The sequence below is a fragment of the Manis pentadactyla genome, chromosome 13 (assembly GCF_030020395.1).
Source record: "Manis pentadactyla isolate mManPen7 chromosome 13, mManPen7.hap1, whole genome shotgun sequence".
Taxonomy (NCBI): domain Eukaryota; kingdom Metazoa; phylum Chordata; class Mammalia; order Pholidota; family Manidae; genus Manis; species Manis pentadactyla.
This window is the reverse complement of record NC_080031.1, coordinates 5,699,831-5,718,344: the sequence shown is the minus strand read 5'-3', so window position 1 is coordinate 5,718,344 and position 18,514 is coordinate 5,699,831. Positions and strand designations below refer to the sequence as shown.

Below are 18,514 nucleotides of genomic sequence, written 5' to 3'. Positions count from 1 at the left end.
TCAGGTCATCAGTAACTAACTTTGAGACTGAGGCACAAAGAGTCTGCACCTTGCTAAAGCTCCGTCTATAATACCCCTGAGCTTTAGGTGAGGATTAAGTGAGATAACACGATAAAGCCTGGCTGCTAATACTTGATAGATGTTTCATCATGACCATCGCCACCACCCACCACCACCACCACCACCACTCCCCACCGGAAGTCAGAAGCAATCTTGGAGCTAGACCCAGGGCTCCTGATTCAAAGTCCCACGTTCACTCATTTATGAACATGTTTTGTTTTCTACCAGAACCTAGTGTCTCATTTTCCCAGAACTCCCTTACTTCCGTCTACCCTCCTGAGCCCTTCCCCGCAAACCATCAGTTAGGATAGCAAACACAGATCGAACGAATGTTTATTACAGCATGTATAGGCCTACTCCCTCCATAAATAAATCTGTACAGGGTTGGGAAGTAGGACCATGATAAGTACAGGGGGGAAGACAGCATGGTATTAAGCCTCAGGGACCAGTACATGTCATCAGGCTCAGCATCCTCCCATTTTCAAGTGCATTAACAAGGCAGCTGGGCTCTCCTTGGAGTGGAAACAACAGGATCCCTGCTGCAGGATCTCTGCAGAATTTGGGGGTAGGGGGTAGGGGTCGAGGGGTCCATTGCAGGTTCAGATTATGACCCAGGTCCAAAGGTTCCAGCCTTTTCTGCCACTTCCAGGGCTAACTTCAGATTCTGGTCAAACAGCTCACACCTAGGCCAGGCCCAGGAGGCACAGATAAGGACAAAGCATGAAGCCTGAGGCTCTCTCCCCACTTTGGTTTCCAGAGTCAGTGGAAACTACTTGAAGGATGTGAACCCCAAGGAAAATCTTGAGTTTCTCAAAACAGTAAGTGGTTAGACAGTTTTATTTAAAAATAACTCTATGACACTTCAAAATAACTTTGGAGAAGAACACACTAGAAGGGGCATGGAGGTTTTGACCAATACCTAGGGAGTGGGACCACCTTACCTGATGGGCATTTCCAGGGAGTAGAAAGGATTCTTGAGGGCAAAGTCCGAGTAAATCTCATAAATCTTTCGGAGAAGAGAATCTATTCCAGCTTGCCTAGGATCTGCCAGCACCACAAACTTGATCCCTGGAGAGTTGGTTACCAAAAGCCAGGAATGGTTACCAAAGAAGAGAGTGCAGCAAATGCCATCCTATGTTCGTACAGCACTTTCAGTTTGCAAAGCACTTTCATAAGCACATGTTTATCTTATTCTTATTGTTCCATAAAGCAGGAAAGGCAAGACTTTGAATGTATAGGTGAAACCAGAGAAGTGAAGTGACTTTACCCCATCACCCAGCTGAGTGAGAGACTAGGCTTTGAATTCTAGCTCTGTCACTTCTTGGCTTGGGGGTCCCTGGGCAGAAAAGTGCCAGGCATGGAGGCAAACTCAGGCAGTTCAATTGTCTGCATTAAGGGAGTAAAGCAGTGACACTAACAATCCAAAGGGCATTTTCATTTGGCACTCCACCTTCCAAAACATGTGCAACATAACAGTAGGTGAGTTCTACCTGTGCACAGGCTAACCAGGGTTGAGTGTGCTGGGCGATGTGGACAAAATATTGGTGTTAAACACTGGCTTTGCATTCACGAAACAAATAGACAGGTCTGTGCAATTGTCACAGAAGAACTAACCACCATCCGTCCTTGCTTACTAAAGCTGTCTTTGGTCAGTCCTTTCCCCCAACCTGCCCCACTGCATCCCTCTGGCCTATCTGGAGGTGCATACCTGTCAGTGTCTGGAAGCAGTGCAGTTTGAACGTGTCTGTCTCCAGCATCTCAATGCCTGAGCTGCCCTGTTCAGGAGACAGCTGGGAGCCGATTGCGAACAGCCTATTTGTAGAAGAAGCAAAGTTGGGAATGCACCCCACTGCTGTAAGGGAGGAGTGCTTCTCAAAACTTTTCCACTGAAATGGTCTTATCTGCTGAGGAATTCACATTATAGCCTGAGAGAGAAGAGGCAGTGTGAACAGCCTAGCAGCACTATCAAAATTTCTTTAAAATTCATTCAAATTCTGCATGTATTTTACACTCATACTTTAAAGCATTTCACATTGAAAATTTTGGGTAAATTAACACTGGGAATATGTGCTATAGTTACTGACCCACGGTATGGGTCAATATAGTTACTGCTGGGTGCTTTGCATACCCAGCACATCTCCTACCATAGCTGGGCAGGAAAAGACCTTAAAGATCATTTTGTTCAATTGCCTTAAAGATGAAAACACTAAGGCTGAGAAGTCTCTGACTTAGGCAAGCTCCCACCACTGCCAGTATTACCTAAAAGCTAGTCATACTGCATCAGTTATTTTTCTTCATGTAACACAAGAAGTGACAACTTAAGTATAGAAAGGTAAGCACTGCCGCTCAGGACTGCCCGCAAAACCATACTAACCCTGCCAGATGAAGAGCCAGGCGCAGCCTAATAGGCACTAGAAAGGGTTGGGGGACTTACGAGTGGAACATGGAGGCCAGCATGAGTTTCTCATTGGAGGTGAGGCGGGGCCGGCCAAATCGAATCGACACCGGGTAATTAGCAGGGTTGCCTAGGTACTCCAACACCTCTTTCCCATCGGCCGTGTACTTGCCGTTCACGTCCACGCCATTGATGGCCAGAACTGCGTGGCCCACTGCAGAGGCGAGGCCAAGGATCAACCAAGCCCCAGCCTGGTGATTCCGCGCAGAGCACAGCAGACCCGGCCCTACCCGCGGGACCCCCACGCGCAGACACACCAGCCCAGTTCCGCGGCCCCAGGCCCCGACCCCCAGCCCGAGCCTAGCCCACCCCGGATGCCGTCCCGCTGGCCGAAGGCAACCAGCACACGCTCGTCATGTAGCTTAAGTAGTAGATCAAGCGGGTAACTGAATGTTTTCTCTGACTCGGCCCGTGGAGCGTAGCTGTCCAGTTGGTAAATCAGGCCGCCAGCTTTGTTCACCACATACACACTAAAGATCGCCATTGCAGGAGCCGCGGCACCGGGACGGGAATTCGGCTGCTTCCTGGTGGTCCCACCCCCGGAGCCACAGTCACGGGTCGTGACCCCCGCCGCCGCGCTTTCTTCTACAAGTCCTGGCACGGCCGGCTGCAGCGCTTGCGCACTTGAGGCAAGACGCTTAGCTGAAATGCCGGTAGTTGTTGGGGTTTGCCAATTGTTTTCCGTCTCTCTTTCCCGGTTAAGTGCCAGGAAATAGCAGCGTGTGCCTGCTTCACAACTAGCGGCAAAGCCTGACAAAGCGGAGACAAGAATCCAGATTGCGCGGATCGGGACAGGAACCCAAGTCCTCCACCCCGCTTCCGGCGAGAGCGACAGGGCCGCGCCCCCGGAATTCCTCCACGAGGCCCCGCCCCTGCTCCGGAAGCACTCTTGGCGACTGGAGGGTTCTGGGTCTGTTCGTCAGCGCCGTTTCCTTTTCGTCCGACATCTTAGTGAGGCTCATGTGGTAACGCTGCTCTCCGAGCGTCGTTATGGTGAGCTCGGGAGTGAAGCCGGCCCGGTTTTGAGAACCGGGCGGTGCAAGGGCCCGGCTGAAGGCGGCTTCGGAGGGGGAGCTCCCAGAACTTCCCGGCTGCTCCCCAGGGCTGGCGGGGGGTTGCTTCACCCATGTGCTCCGGTAGTGAAGTTGGGGCGGGGGTGGCGGCGCCGTAGTAGGGCGAGCAAGGGGCTGCCTTAGAACCTGGTTGCCTTCCCACTTATCTTCGATAGCCGCCCAAGGACGACAAGAAGAAGAAAGATGCCGGAAAGTCGGCCAAGAAAGACAAAGATCCAGTGAACAAATCTGGGGGCAAGGCCAAAAAGAAGGTAGGAATGAGTCCCCCCTCTTAAAGTGTGAGGGAGACTAGGGGCGCGCATTCAGTATCGCTGTAGTAATTAGTGATATAAACAGGCTTTAAAGGTTGTGGGGTCTAGAGTCGGGTTATTAAGAGTTTGCGCTTTCCTTACCATTCATTCCCTCCCATTTGAATGGGGAGGTGCATACTACTTGGAAATTAAGCAAGTGTGTATAAAGCATGTGTTCCTAGCACGTTATTTTAATTGGTTTCGTCGAACCCAGCCGTTAACAAAGTTTAAAGATGTGTCGTTTTACAGTCTAATGTATCTTTGATACCTTTAACGGTAATTATTCTCGTTTGCTTTATATCTTGGCTTAAAAATTATTTGGATATTAATTTGCAGAATTTCTGCAGATCCTGAATCTCTTTGGTTTCTGCAAGGCCCAGGAACAGAGCCACTCTCAGTATGACCCTACATGGTGGAGATTCCTCTGACAGATTGCTTGGGAGAGAGAAAGTGATTCGTCCAGGAACACTGACTCTTCCTTTTTGTTTTTTTGTGAGCAGAAGTGGTCCAAAGGCAAAGTTCGGGACAAGCTCAACAACTTAGTCTTGTTTGACAAAGCGACATACGACAAGCTCTGTAAGGAAGTTCCCAACTATAAGCTTATAACCCCAGCTGTTGTCTCTGAGAGACTGAAGATCCGAGGTTCCCTGGCCAGGGCAGCCCTTCAGGAGCTCCTTAGTAAAGGTGAGGGGTGTGTGGTGCTGGCGTGCTTTTGTGCATTAGATTGGTCGGACCATGTTGCCCATCTTAAGTGTGTTTATTGGAATTTTAAAGAATAGGTGTAGGCCGACTAGTAGTAGTTAGTATTGTAATTCTAACACGTTACCCCTAGGACAACCCCTTAAAGCAGGGCTTTTAGCCATTTTTGTGCTGTAGGACATCGTGGCAGTTGGGTGAAGCCTTAGGATCCCTTATGTTTTCAAGTGAATAAATACATGGAATTACATAAGAAACCTAACTGTATTGAAATACAGCTGTCAGAATATTAAAAGACTTTATCGTAAAGACAGTTTTTATGTATGCATTGGATTAAAAAAACTGGTGACTAATTTACCATAATTCACATTAGTATAAATGAATATAAATTTTTAAGCTATCTGAAGAGCTGTGGAAATGGTGACTTGCAGGTTGCAGTGAAGTGCAGTGAGTGTGGTCATTCCAACAGCAGGTTAATGGGCCCCTCCTTTAGAACACGTAGTAGAATTCGATTAGATCATCACCAAGAAGTATAGGCATACCTACCTCTGTGACTTAACTCTTGTGTGCTCAGATTCAGCATTTGGGGAAGGGATTTAATAAACTCAGTTTCTATTGTCTGTATTCTAGTATTAGGTGAAAACCTTGTCCTTTCTCCCTAGGACTTATTAAATTGGTCTCAAAGCACAGAGCTCAAGTAATTTATACCAGAAACACCAAGGGTGGAGATGCCCCAGCTGCTGGTGAAGATGCATGAAAAGGTGAGCAGGAACTCAGGGGCTCCTAGAGTAGGAAGTATGTATCCCCCTTACAAGGCTCAATACTTCTGATTCTCACACAAAATTTTTTTTTTAACAGGTCCCACCAACTACACTTTGAAAAATAAAACTTTATTAAATCAAGTAAGTGGTATGTCTGTTTCCTTAGAAAGGCAATTACAAAGGATAAAAGCAGATACGGGTTTATTAACTTGGTTTTGAGCTGTGTATGGTTGTTGGAAAATTATCAAGAAACCACAGGATTTTTTTCCTCACGTGACTGCTGTTTGTTCCTTGCTGCAGCTTCAGTTTTGAATTGATGCCTGAAAGGAAACAGGGGTTTAAGAGGGTGAAGGGTGAACTCTCCAAAGGAGTGGTGGGTTGGGGTCCTTCCTGGCACTGGACCCAACCTGGATTGCCAGCGGCGTCCATTATTCCAGACCCGGCCAAAGGAGGGTAGCCAGCCTACACTGGTGCTGGAGCTGTGATCAAAGTTGGCCCCAACTCTGTCGGGGGGGAGTTTCTTCAATTTCTGTTTTTCCTCTGCAATTATAAACAGTTTTATTTAAGTGGGAATATTTAAATAATTTACTACCACACCTGAATTAGTTTACTTACTTTCTTTAAGAAATTCTTCATAGGAGGGTCCTATTTGTTGGTTCCCAGAACTGTATTCCTCTTCTTGGACCATCCAGGGAGGTGTAGCACCTAGAAAAGGAAGACTTATTAAGCAGAAACTAAGGCACTCAATTTTTTTAACCTGCAGGCTACTATAGAAACATGCCCAGGCTATAAGCTCATAACTGATTGAGAACTGGGAATGTTCAAAAGCAAACCCAGGAATTCTGGATCATGGGAAGTTAGGGCCTTGGGCAAATTTAAAGCAACATACCTTACATGCAGTGTGGTGATAATAGCTTTACTGAGGCATAACTGATACATAACAGTAGACATTTAAAGTCTACAATTTGAAATGTTTTGAAACCATCACCATAATCAACATACTGAACATTACCTTGGTGTATCCTTTTGTCCCTTAAAAATACTTGATTCCTGTACTTCCCTATATATCCCCCCTTTCCCAGCCCCAGGTGACTGCTGATGTGTCTTAAGTTGCTGGTTTATATTTCCTATGGTTTTACGTAAATGGAGTATAGTATGTACAGGCACACTTCCTTTTATTGTGCTTCACAGGTACTGCGTTTTTCCCCCCAAAATTGAAGGTGTCCCCACTCTGTCCAGCAAGTCTATTGGCACCATTTTTCCAACAGCATTTGCTCATTTCATGTCTCTGTCATGATTTGATAATTATTATGCTGATCTGTGGTCATGATTACAAATCACTTGAAAGCTCAGATGATAGTAAGGTTAGCATTTTTTTGGCAATAAAGTTTTTACTTAAGGTCTGCACATTGTTTTTCAAGACATAATGCTATTGCACACTTACTAGACTACATTGTAAACATAACTGATATGCACTGGGAAGCCGAACAGTTCATCTGACTGGAATCTGAGGAACGCCTGTGCTCTTTTTTGGACTGGCCTATAGTTATTTTGGGATTTACCTGTGTTGCATGTATCAGTACTTCTTTCTTGAGTACTATTCTGTTGTTTACTTAGTGGGGCACATTTTGATTGTTTTTATTTTGGGGCTGTTACAAATAAAATAGCCACGACAGTTTGTGCACAAGCCTTCATGTGGACGTGGTTGCTTTTCTCATGGAATGACTGGACCATAATGGTGGGTGTATATTCAGGATATTAAGTCCTTCATCAGATAGTGCTTCATCTTAATCTGTTCTATTCCTTAAAAACAAATGCCTCTTACTGTTTGAGAAACACTGCCCTGGGCCTTACCTGAGTGGATGTTACCAATTCCTGGTGTATCCTATAGTTGGAAAAGAAAAAACAGCCCAGATAAGGAAACCAAATAATGATAGGAATACTTCTAGCTAGAGAAAGGGAAGACTGCAGGAGGTGGCTACAGCCACTGCCGCAGTGCTCATGTCGCCTTCTGGCTGATGTTCAGTCTTAAGAGTGCAGTAACTCTTTGAAAGACGGTCCATCCTCAAGAGATAGTCTTGGTAGTGGAGATGGCGAAAATGGAGCACTTAACTACCTGCCAGGTAAATCTTCCCTCAAAGAGCATACATATTGTTGAGGAAGATAATTAAGTTTAAATCATACAAATTACATTCACAGCTTTTTATGTGACATTTCATCCATTTACAAGAGAGAGGACCTGTTCAGATAGGCCTTCCATGAGAAATAGAGGACACGAACTAACAGCTGAAGGAAGGTTAAGTGTGTTCATTAAAGAAATGGTAACTATGTGCAGGGTCAGGGAAACGCACAGTACGGCTGGTGTAGAGAACAGACGAGGTGAGGTGATGTTTGGGACAGGATTACACGAGTAGTAGAAACTTCCAAGGGTGAACAGAGGCCAAACTTGTATCAGGAGTTTAAAGTAGGATAGACAGACACTCTTGACAAGATGTGGGAACTGAAGGAGGGTATAAGGCTCCTTCTCTATACTTGGAAGTACACGAGTGCTCGGGGTTAGTGACAGGTGTCTGGGATAGCCGTGTGTCCTGTATTCAGCTAGAACTGGGAGTTCTGCCGAGAATGAGGGTCAGAAGTTGGTACTCTTAAGTGGCAGAGGAGCAAGAGGTATGGATAAGATCACTACAGAGGGCGAGGAAAGTCTGAGAACACGGTACTGTGGAACTGCAGCAAAAGGGAAACGCCTGCAGAGAAGACTGCAATGGTGGGAACAGGTAGAAAAACCAGAAGATGGATACCTGGAGAACCTAGGGGGCACTGGCCCTTTTTCTGGCTGGCTTATCCATTGTACCTGATGGCCAATGAATGTCAGAGGTTGTCCTGTCTCCATCCAATCAAGGTCTGGGGCCGGTGGCAAGTCCAAGTATGAGGGCAACTGTGAGGTGGAGGCTACTTGGCTGAAAAAGACAAAGGAGCCAGGCTGGCAGCTGAGGTCCTTGATCCGTGAGGATGGCAAAGATGTGATCTGCTCCCGTTTCCCAACCAAAACATCGGAGAATGCGCTAATACATGTCAAACTCCCAACAAGAGATTCCCTAACGATCTTACCTGTTGGTCCCTTTCCAGCTTCCAGGTGCAGAAGAGCCCTCTTCTGGGTCTGGCACTGCCTGAGGCTGAGTTTGATTCAGGAAAAATAAATGTGTCTAGAATGCTTAGAAGTCTGCCTAGGCCATGCTCCCACCCTCCAGAAGAAACAAATTGGCATATGGAGAATAATGCCCATCTTGCAAACTCTGCCCTCCCTCCCAGCCCTGCCCACTTCATCACTGAAAAGGCCTGTCCCCCGGGACACGGCGGGGGAGGGCAGGTAAGGGAGTTCAAGTTGAGCAGATGAGGTGCTGGGTTCCATGAGCTCTCCTAGAAGAGTTTGTAGGTGAACTGCCGCGCCTGGGAGAACCCTGGGTCACCAAGGATCGTGGGTTTGGATACTGCTTTGGCTCCTCCGAGGGAAACCAACCTCTAAGACGGACCGGACCACCTCCTGCCGGCTGTGCTCCACCGCACGGATCTGAGCGGCCATCTGTGGGGGAGAGGCTGCTGAGATGGCGGCAAGACCGAGGGGCTGGGTCCTCCGGAGGCCTTGCCTCTAACTCACCTCTTTGATCACCTCATCCTCTTTTTCCTCATAGGAATCCAAACCTTTCACCATGTTTTTCTTGAATCTGAAAAGAAAAAAAGGCAAGTCAGCCCAGAACCCCAATTCTTCCGAATTGTGAAAAGACCCTCTCAGTAGATCATTTATTTAAATTTTGAATAATTTCAAACCACCAGAAATGAAATAGTGCAACGAAAGTCTGTACCTCTTACCGAGATTCACTGTTACCATTTGCCATACAGAATCCACTTCTTTGCTGTATACACATTTCCTTTTTGCCAAAACAAAAATGGGTTTAGGCCTTCATTAGTCTTAACTCTACATATTTCGGCAGGCATCTAGAGGGCAGGAACAGCCTATGAAACCATTACCACACTTCGGAAACTCAGTTATCCTTTCTGGTGTTCAATCTGTCCCCTATTTGGGACAATATCAATATACTTGGCAGTTCTAGCCTAGAACACACACAAAAGGTGTGAAAATAGTATCTATACCTCCATCAACAGTAAAACTAAGCAAAGCTCAAGATTTCTTTGCAGTCCTTTTAAGTCCTCAGAAAATGTCGTTATATGGGTGCATAGTCAGAATTATGTATTCAAGTTATTTCAATTTTCTTTTGTTTTCAGTCTGACATTTAAGATAATTTGTCTTTGTAATCAATTTTAGAATTTTCTTTCTGGGCTCTGATGAGGCACAGGGCCTTCTGCCCTACCCCTTTCAGATGACAGTCACATGCTAGATTGGGCTTGCTGGCAACAGACTGGCCCATAGCTCTTAATTGCAATCACCTGGTCCTTCTGGTTTCACTGAGTTCCTTTTTGATGTGTGGGACAGGACCTGGGGAGCTGGCACTTTGGGCTTTCTCTTTTCACTATCCATCCATATAAGTGACTAAATCTATAAGTGGCTTATTGTGTCTTTACTCATCAAGTCAGTCAGGCTTTGCCTTGAGTGTGTGAGCTTGACACAAGGTTCAAAAGTCAAAACTATACTTAGAAGATTTAAAGAATCCATCCTCATCCTCAGTTATTACCTTTTCTGTTCAGTTACCCTTTAGTCACCCACCAAAACCCATGAGGAGTGAGTGCTATTTGGCCTCAGTTTCCTATCTCCCAGTCTGAACCAAAGACTTGAAGACAAGGTAGTGAGATTTAGGCATTTATCACTCCCTCATTATCCTTCACACTAAGTAGAAAGGAATAGATAGCTTGAGTTTTTCTGTAACTTTGGCTCTGGGACCCTCTTGGGTTCCACACCCCATAATTTCAATATGGCCCCAATAAAAGTGGCGGTGTGGACGAGATACCACCTCACACCAGTTAGGATGGCCAACATTGAAAAGACTAGGAACAACACATGCTGGTGAGGATGCGGAGAAAGTCCCTTCACTGCTGGTGGGAATGTAAATTAGTTCAACCATTGTGGAAAGCAATATGGAGGTTCCTCAAAAAAATAAAAATAGAAAAACCATTTGACCCAGGAATTCTACCCCTAGGATTTACCTAAAGAAAGCAAGATCTCAGATTCAAAAAGACATACACACCCCTGTGTTTATCAGCAGTATTTACAATAGCGAAGACATGGAAGCAACCTAAGTGTCCATCAGTAGATGAATGGATAAAGAAGATGTGGTACATATACACAATGGAATATTATTCAGCCATGAGAAGAAAACAAATCCTACCATTTGCAACAACATGGATGGAGCTAGAGGGTATTATGCTGAGTGAAATAAGCCAGGCGGAGAAAGACAAGAACCAAATGGTTTCCCTCATTTGTGGAGCATAACAACAAAGCAAAACTGAAGGAACAAAACAGGAGACTCACAGACACCAAGAAGGAACTAGTGGTTACCAAAGGGAAGGGGTGTGGGAGGGCGGGTGGGGAGGGAGGGAGAAGGGGATTGAGGGGTATTATGTTTGATACACGTGGTGGTGGGGGTCATGGGGAAGACAGTGTAGCACAGAGAAGGCAAGTAGTGACTCAGTGGCATCTTACTACATTGATGGACAGTGACTTCGATGGGGTATGGGGGGACTTGATAATATGGGTGAATGTAGTAACCATAATGTTTTTCATGTGAAACCTTCATAAGAGTGTACATCAATAATACCTTTAAAAAAAAGTGGCAGTGTGAGGCTGCCTGTGTCCTCTTTTGCGGCAGTCAGGGCTCTGAGTGCCTGACTTCCTCTGTGCTGACTAGCTTTCTGCACTCGTTTCTCAGGATCCTCCAGAGGCCAGTTAACATAGAGTCTAAAGCTATTAAAAGTGGGCACTAGGTGAGCACGAATTCTTGCACACAATGAAAAACCTCTTAGATTTCTAAGGACCTTAGTGTTCTCTGTGTTACACACTGCAGTAGCTGAATTGTTCTGTTTGCTAAATACCTTGTAAATCCCACCCCCCAACTAGATTATAAACCTTTCCTTAAACTCTGTCACACTTGTGTTCCATATAGTGCCAAGAGTGATGGCAACAGATATTCATAAAGTCCTTCCGGAACTTTCCGGTAAATAGAGGAAGCCCCAGTGTCTGACACAGACCCAGAGATCCACACTGCTACTTCACCTTTTATAGCCAGTAACTTACCGTGCATAATCCTGGGGGGAGATCAGAAACTTCTCCTTCATCTGGTACTCAGCCTTGTTTTCCCACCAGAATTTGTTGGTTGCCTTCTTGTGCTCTGGGCTGAGCATGGAGAGGACAAGTAAGCTTAATGATAGATTACAGAAGATTATGCAGATATCTAGACATTATAAGTAGTGCAAACTGACATCTGGGTTTCCGCCTCTGGGCCAGACTGCGAGAGCATGCTGTGACTAGTGTCTTCCAGATCTCCAGTCTCCCTCTTCCCGTAAAAGTGTGAGAATCTGAAAGCTGATGGCTGGTGACTAGGGGCCAGCTGCCCGGCTGGCATTCCCAGATAGACCGCCACCACTGGGACCACGGCAACCACAGGCCCCCTATTCCTCAAAGCTGGCAATGCCTGTAAAATAGCTCAGTCCATCCACCCTGACCAAATCACAAAAGCGTTCTTCCTCGCACCCACCCTGCACCCTGCCACGTATGTATGCGACCCCCGGCCGGGATCTCACCTGGCCAGATGCTCCAGCAGCCCCCCGTGCAGCACGGTCAGGTTTCCGTGGCTCAGGTGTTTCCGCACCTCGCGGCCGCAGCACAGGCACCAGACGCATCGCTCGTGCTCAGGCACGTAACGCTCCACCCGAGCCGCGCGGACGGCCTTGCGGGCGGCCTCCACCTGCGGCGGAGAGGGTGTAAGGGGAGAGGCCAAGCAGGACCTGGAGCCGGAGCCCCGAATGCCCCCTCCTCGGGCCCGCGGGCACTGCCGCATCCCGGCCCCACACAGTCCTTGGCCCCCCTCCTGCCTCCCGTTCGCACCTGGGGCAGAAGCCGCTCCAAAGCCACCTTCAGCTGTCGCTGGTGCTGGCGACTGTAGACGTGCCCGCGACCACAGAAGAAGGTCTGGCGGCACAGGGGGCAGCGCTCCGCCGGCGCCATCGGCCCAGCACCCGGGTATCCGCTACGGGGAGCAAGCCGCCGCCATCCGGTGACCCCTGACTCCTCGAGGCGGGGCGAGCCCAGCGGCCCCCGCGGTCCCCGGCGGCGGGCGGTCGCCACTGCAAAGGCTGCGGCGGCGGCGCGGCTCCGCCCCCTGGCTCCGCCCCCTCGGCCGGCAAAGCCCCCCCGTCCCGGGTCCCCAGGGGCCGCCGGCGGAGCCGACGCGCAGCCCGGCAGGTGCGCGGGGAAGAGCGCGCGCCACAGGTGGAGCTGCAGGACCGCGGGCCCCGCATATGCCCGGACGTTAAATCATAACTAGTATTTTTAGGGTGCTCACTGTGTGTCCGGAGCTCTACATGAACTACCTCACTTAACCCTCCCGGTAGCCCTGTGGGGTGTACTATTATTATCGGTATTTTACAAGGGGGAAACTGAGGCAGGGGAGAGGACGTAACTTTGTGGGAGGCCGCACCTTGGGCTTCAGTGCTCTTCAGTGCCAGCTGGCTGTAGGAACCCATGCTGAGGCGGCCTTAATCTAAGCCCTGATCACAGTCATACCCCCACAGCGTGTTCTGAGCGCTGTTCCTGTAAAGCTGGAAGGGGAAGCCATAAAAGGTGCAGAATTAGCAGCTATTTTTAATCTGTAAACATGCTAATCCAGTGAAATTTGTATTCTTTACGAGTCACTTCTGGAATGGACAGCCTTCCTGTTAGTCCTGCTGCCCTAAACCTTAGGGCCTAAAATGAATTGCCCCCTTACAGAGCTGAAATCCTGGTGATCTCTGACCCTAGTGCTCCCCCAGAAAGCCTGGGGCCTAGCCCAGACCATACTTACAGGGTGTGCAGACAGCTGGCACAGAGGCCCAAACTTCCGTTCGATCCATTACCAGTGCTGATGTATTAACTGGACGAGCAACGACGTCTGTGGGTGTACACACAGTCAGCTCTACGTAATCCGGGCCCAGAATGTAGCCAGACGCCCCTTCAGATTGTGATTTCCTGTAGGAGCTTCCCTCTGGACTCAGACCTCCCCCAGATGTGATCCATCTGGATGACCTTGCGACACTCAGTTCCTTGACCTCCTGTCATTCCCCTGGCAGGGTCAATCCTGGACTTTGTCCACCCAAACTTGTTCCTTCTCTGAATTCCAACTCTCAAATTCTCCTCTGACCACCATCTTCCATCCTCCCAAGTGGCCTAACCTTCCATCTGGTCTTTAACTGCAGGGAGACCTCTGTTCCTAAGGTAAGAGAACTGTTCCTGAGAGTATTCTGATCCATCACTCAGAAAAATATTCAGCATCTGCCACCTGCCAGATGTTTTGTTCTAGGCCAGTGGCTTTCAAAGTGCGGCCTCTAGGTCAGCAGCATTCGAGTGTGAGAGCTTGTTAGAAAGGCGAATTCTTGGGCTCTGCCTCGGACCTACTGAATCAGAAACTGTGGAGGGGGGCCCAGGAATCTGTGGCTTCAAGAGCCCTTCAGGTGATTCTGCTGCTCAATCAAGTTTGAGAATCACTGGTCTAGGTCTTAGGTCCTCTTGGCTTCATTTTACCCACTGGACCCCGGGAATATTTCCATCACACTTTCATGGCAACCCATTACTTCACGTGACCTTCCCAGACCTCTCATTCTGTCAAACCCCGACTGTGGATCAACTCAGCCATCTGTTTCCTCATTTGATCCAAAGCTGCTTAAAGCAGCTTCACTATCTGCTTCAACTTCTAACTCCTTAGTCCTCTGCGATTTTGCTTTTGAAACTGTTTCCCTAAAGTTCTCCACCACCAGGTATTCATTCAGCTGCTGTCTAAACTTGCCTTGTATGAAATGGAACTCAGTATCTTCCTCTTCAGAACATCCCCTATCTTTACCCTTCCAGTGAAAGACACTACCAAGCTAAAGCCTAGAGACTTGAGGTGAGTTATCTTTGGCCCTTTTACTCAGCCCCATATTCACCTGCACAAGTTGTCTTACTGAATTTCTGATATGTTTAAACTCTGTTCTCCACTTTCTATACTCATAGGATAACCTTATTTCAATACTCTTGTTCTCTTGCTTAGATTCGTATACAATGTTTCTGACTGGTTTCCACGTGTCTGGTCTGTTCTGGCTCCATTTATCCAGACTGCGGTCTTAAGAAAGTCCCTAAAATAACCTCCATGATTAATTTAATGCCTCCAACTACCTCCTGGAAGAATTCAAACTCCCCAGCATGACTTTCAAAGCCTTCAAGGATGAATATTGCTGTTCGACCTATATTTTTCAAGACATCTGATATGCTTAGGCAACAAATCTATACATATGAATGTAATTTCTGTCTTATTCAGAGTCATACTGAACATATTGGGGTGGTTTGTTGTTTTCTTTTTTGGAATCATTAATCTACAATTACATGAGGAACATTATGTTTACTAGGCTCCCCCCTTCACCAAGTCTAGCCCACAAACCCCATTATAGTCACTGTCCATCAGCATAGTAAGATGCTGTAGAGTCACTACTTGTCTTCTCTGTGTTGCACATCCCTCCCCGTCCCCACCCCCACATTATACATGCTAATCATAATGCCCCCTTTCTTTTCTTCCCGCCCTTATCCCTCCCTTCCCACCCTTCCTCCCCAGTCCCTTTCCCTTTGGTAACTATTAGTCCATTCTTGGGTTCTGTGTTTCTGCTGCTGTTTTGTTCCTTCAGTTTTCTTTTGTTCTTATACTCCACAGATGAGTGAAATCATTTGGTACTTGTCTTTCTCCACCTGGCTTATTTCACTGAGCGTAATACCCTCTAGCTCCATCCATGTTGTTGCAAATGGTAGGATTTGTTTTCTTCTTATGGCTGAATAGTATTCCATTGTGTATATTTACCACATCTTCTTTATCCATTCATCTACTGATGGACACTTAGGTTGCTTCCATTTCTTGGCTATTGTAAACAGTGCTGCAATAAACATAGGGGTGCATCTGTCTTTTTCAAACTGGGCTGCTGTATTCTTTGTTTTTTTGTCTCTCTTTTTTTTTAAATTTTGGTATCATTAATCTACAATTACATGAAAGACATTATGTTTACTAGGCTCCCCCCTTCACCAAGTCCCCCCCACATACCCCTTCACAGTCACTGTCCATCAGCGTAGTAAGATGCTGTAAAACCACTACTTGTCTTCTCTGTGTTGCGCAGCCCTCCCCGTGCCCCCCACGCACTATACATGCTAATCGTAATGCCCTCTTTCTTTTTCCCCGCCCTTGTCCCTCCCTTCCCACCCATCCTCCCCAGTCCCTTTCCCTTTGGTAACTGTGAGTCCATTCTTGGGTTCTGTGATTCTGCTGCTGTTTTGATCCTTCAGTTTTCCTTTTTTCTTATATTCCACATATGAGTGAAATCATTTGGTAGCTGTCTCTGTCTGCCTGGCTTATTTCACTGAGTGTAATCCCCTCTAGCTCCATCCATGTTGCTGCAAATGGTAGGATTTGTTTTCTTCTTATGGCTGAATAATATTCCATTGTGTATATGTACCACCTCTTCTTTATCCATTCATCTACTGATGGACACTTAGGTTGCTTCCATTTCTTGGCTATTGTAAACAGTGCTGCGATAAACATAGGGGTGCATATGTCTTTTTCAAACTGGGCTGCTGCATTCTTCGGGTAAATTCCTAGAAGTGGAATTCCTGGGTCAAATGGTATTTGTACTTTTTTGTTTTTTGAGGAACCTCCATACTGCTTTCCACAATGGTTGAACTAATTTACATTCCCACCAGCAGTGTAGGAGGGTTCCATATTGGGTTTTTTTTACCCCCAAAAATGTATTGTGGATATCTTTCTATGCCAGTACATAGAATATGATATTAAATACTATCTATATACACATGCCAAAATGCATCAAGTTGTACACTAAGATTTGTGCATTTTATTGTACATACCAATATGAAAAAAATACAATCTATGCTGCAGAGAGTTCTGGGGAGACCCCAAGTGAATGATGCTAATGACCTGCTCCCTCCACCCACTCCTCACTGGCTGTCACACAGAATTTAGCATCCAGATGGTCCAGGAGGAGACAGTAACCACAGAGCAGCTCCAGGTGGATTAGGGAAAGGCAGTTCCCGATTTGCTCCAACCCGCTGCCTGCATGTGTCTGTCCCATCTCTTCCTTGGCATGAGTCAGGTTTCCTTCCCATCCCTGCTCTGCCTCTGCCCCCCAGCCCCCACCTCTGCCCCCACCTCTGCCCTAGGAGCATCAGCAGCTGCCCGCAGAGCAAGGCTGGCTTGGGGCATGTCTGGAGAAGTGCTTGCTGTCGTTTTCCAGGCCTGGAAAAAAGACCAAGAGCTTATGTCTCCTCCTGCAAGAAGCCTTCCCTGGCTCCTCCAGACAGAGCTGACTGCCTCTTCTCTGTGCTTCCAGAGACTATGCAGCCCACCTGTTAGAGAAGTTACTACTGTTGGGATAATTTATAGCAAACAGTGCATTTCTACTACCTCACAGGTGCCATGCTAGGCTCTGGGGCTTGGATGTGAACGTGACTTACTCTGTTGCCCACACTGGTTGCCAGTGTCACTGTGGGTGAGCACCGCTGAGACAGGGACTATATTTTGTATGTTGCTTGGTTCAGTGGTCCTGTGTGGTACCAGCCTTAACACCCTAAGAATAGAGCAAATATTTTGTAAAACTGTCTTTACCACCCTGGAATGAATCTACTGATAAAATAACCTACCCACATGTGTAATTTAAAAAAGGCTAATATAACACTTTAACTGTAATATAACAGAAAAAGGGAGAGAAATGTATGATGAAATAAATATATTTCAATGGACAAATATATTTGAAAACATGAACTAGTTGGAAATTTTCACATGCTTATAATGAATGGCTTAGATGTAAGACATGACATTCAAATGAATACTAAAAATACTTTTTCTTTATATTGAAATAACAAATGTTTGCACATGTAGAAACCCCGAGTACCAACAGATACAAACACAGGCTGACACAGGCATGTGGAATTGGTGAGTTAAGTACCAGGGCGGCCTTGCCGTCTGTGATTTTTCAAAATGGCAAACAACCCTTGATAAACTTCCAAACCAAAAAAGTACAACCTTTTTTCATTTTACATAGTAGTTACACTCCTAGAAAATTTTGTATACATTAAAATGACGCAACAAATACTTTCTTCTTAGGTTCTTGGCACAACTCATTATAAATGGCCTGAAGTATGAGGGTCAGTTCATCAGGGTGAACGACTGCCTGCCTCCTGCCGCGAGGACTGCAGACACTTCTGGGTTTGACTACCAATGCTTGTTAACACCCCTAAATCCTTGCAGCAACCACAGCACCCCTTAGGGTCAGCGAGAGCTCCTGGTCCAGCATTGCTAAATTTCTGGCCTGCGTTTGGGAATGAATGAATAAGCTGGATCTCCAAGAGCACAGGGGTGGCGATCGAGAGGTGAGTGGGGTGGAATTTCGTGTCTGTTACCAAAATGTGCACATCAAGCAAATGAGAACTGGGGTCATTGTTCAAAGGTAGAGACTGTGGTGTGGTAGGGCACGGTCATGCTTGTCAGGAATACCATGTTTCAGAGACCAGCGGGGAGGCAGTGGGGCTTCACAGTAAATCAGGGAGTGAGAAGTGAATAAGTGCACAGGAAACGAAGGCTACTCCTCAAATGTAATGGCCATCAAAGCGAAGACATAAGAATGAGAGTAACACTGCCTGCTCCTTAAGGTGGCTATATGGATCAAATCTACAAATGCACATAGAATGTCTGGTCCAAGGACTCAGTGTTGATATGCCAGACCCCAGACTACACATTTTCCATTGTCCTATTTAATTCTCAAATCAAATCCAGGTGTACTTTTAATATCCCCATTTTTGCATAGGAAAGAAACCGAAGTGTAGAAATGTTAAGAAAATGTGTGCTGAGGAAGACATGGTAAAGGACAAGCTATCTGCAGAGAAAGAGCAGAGCTGAGAGTCCGAGATCGAAAATAGAAGTGTAGCAATGGTGAGGTCCAGGCTACCAC

At 46.7% G+C, this 18,514-nt stretch overlaps 3 protein-coding genes across 4 annotated transcripts; 1 reads left to right on the top strand and 2 right to left on the bottom strand.

Moving 5' to 3' along the window:
• Positions 1 to 375: 375 nt before the first annotated feature.
• On the bottom strand, positions 376 to 3,298 carry TRAPPC4 (trafficking protein particle complex subunit 4). The gene is made up of 5 exons (XM_036919991.2): positions 2,825 to 3,298; positions 2,495 to 2,669; positions 1,769 to 1,872; positions 1,002 to 1,128; positions 376 to 743 (listed from the first exon to the last, which is right to left on the bottom strand). Exons 1-5 carry the CDS (start codon positions 2,997 to 2,999, stop codon positions 665 to 667), a joined length of 660 nt encoding a protein of 219 aa, XP_036775886.1. The 5' UTR covers positions 3,000 to 3,298; the 3' UTR covers positions 376 to 664.
• Positions 3,299 to 3,302: 4 nt separating this feature from the next.
• On the top strand, positions 3,303 to 5,476 carry RPS25 (ribosomal protein S25). The gene is made up of 5 exons (XM_036919992.2): positions 3,303 to 3,508; positions 3,744 to 3,839; positions 4,379 to 4,562; positions 5,237 to 5,335; positions 5,433 to 5,476. The coding sequence occupies exons 1-4, from the start codon at positions 3,506 to 3,508 to the stop codon at positions 5,329 to 5,331; spliced, it is 378 nt and encodes a 125-aa protein (XP_036775887.1). The 5' UTR covers positions 3,303 to 3,505; the 3' UTR covers positions 5,332 to 5,335; positions 5,433 to 5,476.
• CENATAC (centrosomal AT-AC splicing factor) lies at positions 5,444 to 12,623 on the bottom strand. Of its 2 annotated transcripts, XM_036919990.2 has the most exons (11): positions 12,390 to 12,621; positions 12,086 to 12,249; positions 11,580 to 11,678; positions 8,991 to 9,057; positions 8,853 to 8,915; positions 8,444 to 8,508; positions 8,187 to 8,292; positions 7,190 to 7,220; positions 5,951 to 6,040; positions 5,743 to 5,875; positions 5,444 to 5,655 (listed from the first exon to the last, which is right to left on the bottom strand). In XM_036919990.2, exons 1-11 carry the CDS (start codon positions 12,507 to 12,509, stop codon positions 5,580 to 5,582), a joined length of 1,014 nt encoding a protein of 337 aa, XP_036775885.2. In that variant the 5' UTR covers positions 12,510 to 12,621; the 3' UTR covers positions 5,444 to 5,579. The 2 variants fall into 2 exon arrangements, with proteins under 2 accessions (XP_036775885.2, XP_036775883.2); XM_036919988.2 differs by having other exon boundaries at positions 5,444 to 5,875; positions 12,390 to 12,623.
• Positions 12,624 to 18,514: the final 5,891 nt, after the last annotated feature.

Bases quoted from the DNA above. Each gene is read 5' to 3' on its own strand.
- RPS25 (XM_036919992.2), top strand. The intron at 3,840-4,378 runs GTAGGAATGAGT...TTTTGTGAGCAG, and splicing joins GGGGCAAGGCCAAAAAGAAG to AAGTGGTCCAAAGGCAAAGT. The intron at 4,563-5,236 runs GTGAGGGGTGTG...CTTTCTCCCTAG, and splicing joins TCAGGAGCTCCTTAGTAAAG to GACTTATTAAATTGGTCTCA.
- CENATAC (XM_036919988.2), bottom strand. From the start codon at position 12,509: ATGGCGCCGGCGGAGCGCTGCCCCCTGTGCCGCCAGACCTTCTTCTGT. The intron at 12,250-12,389 runs GTGCGAACGGGA...TCTCCGCCGCAG, and splicing joins TGGAGCGGCTTCTGCCCCAG to GTGGAGGCCGCCCGCAAGGC. The intron at 5,876-5,950 runs GTAAGTAAACTA...TTATAATTGCAG, and splicing joins TGAAGAATTTCTTAAAGAAA to AGGAAAAACAGAAATTGAAG.
- TRAPPC4 (XM_036919991.2), bottom strand. From the start codon at position 2,999: ATGGCGATCTTTAGTGTGTATGTGGTGAACAAAGCTGGCGGCCTGATT. The intron at 2,670-2,824 runs GTGGGCTAGGCT...TCGCCTCTGCAG, and splicing joins CCAGCGGGACGGCATCCGGG to TGGGCCACGCAGTTCTGGCC. The intron at 1,873-2,494 runs GTAAGTCCCCCA...TTCTACAAATAG, and splicing joins CTGGCCTCCATGTTCCACTC to GCTGTTCGCAATCGGCTCCC.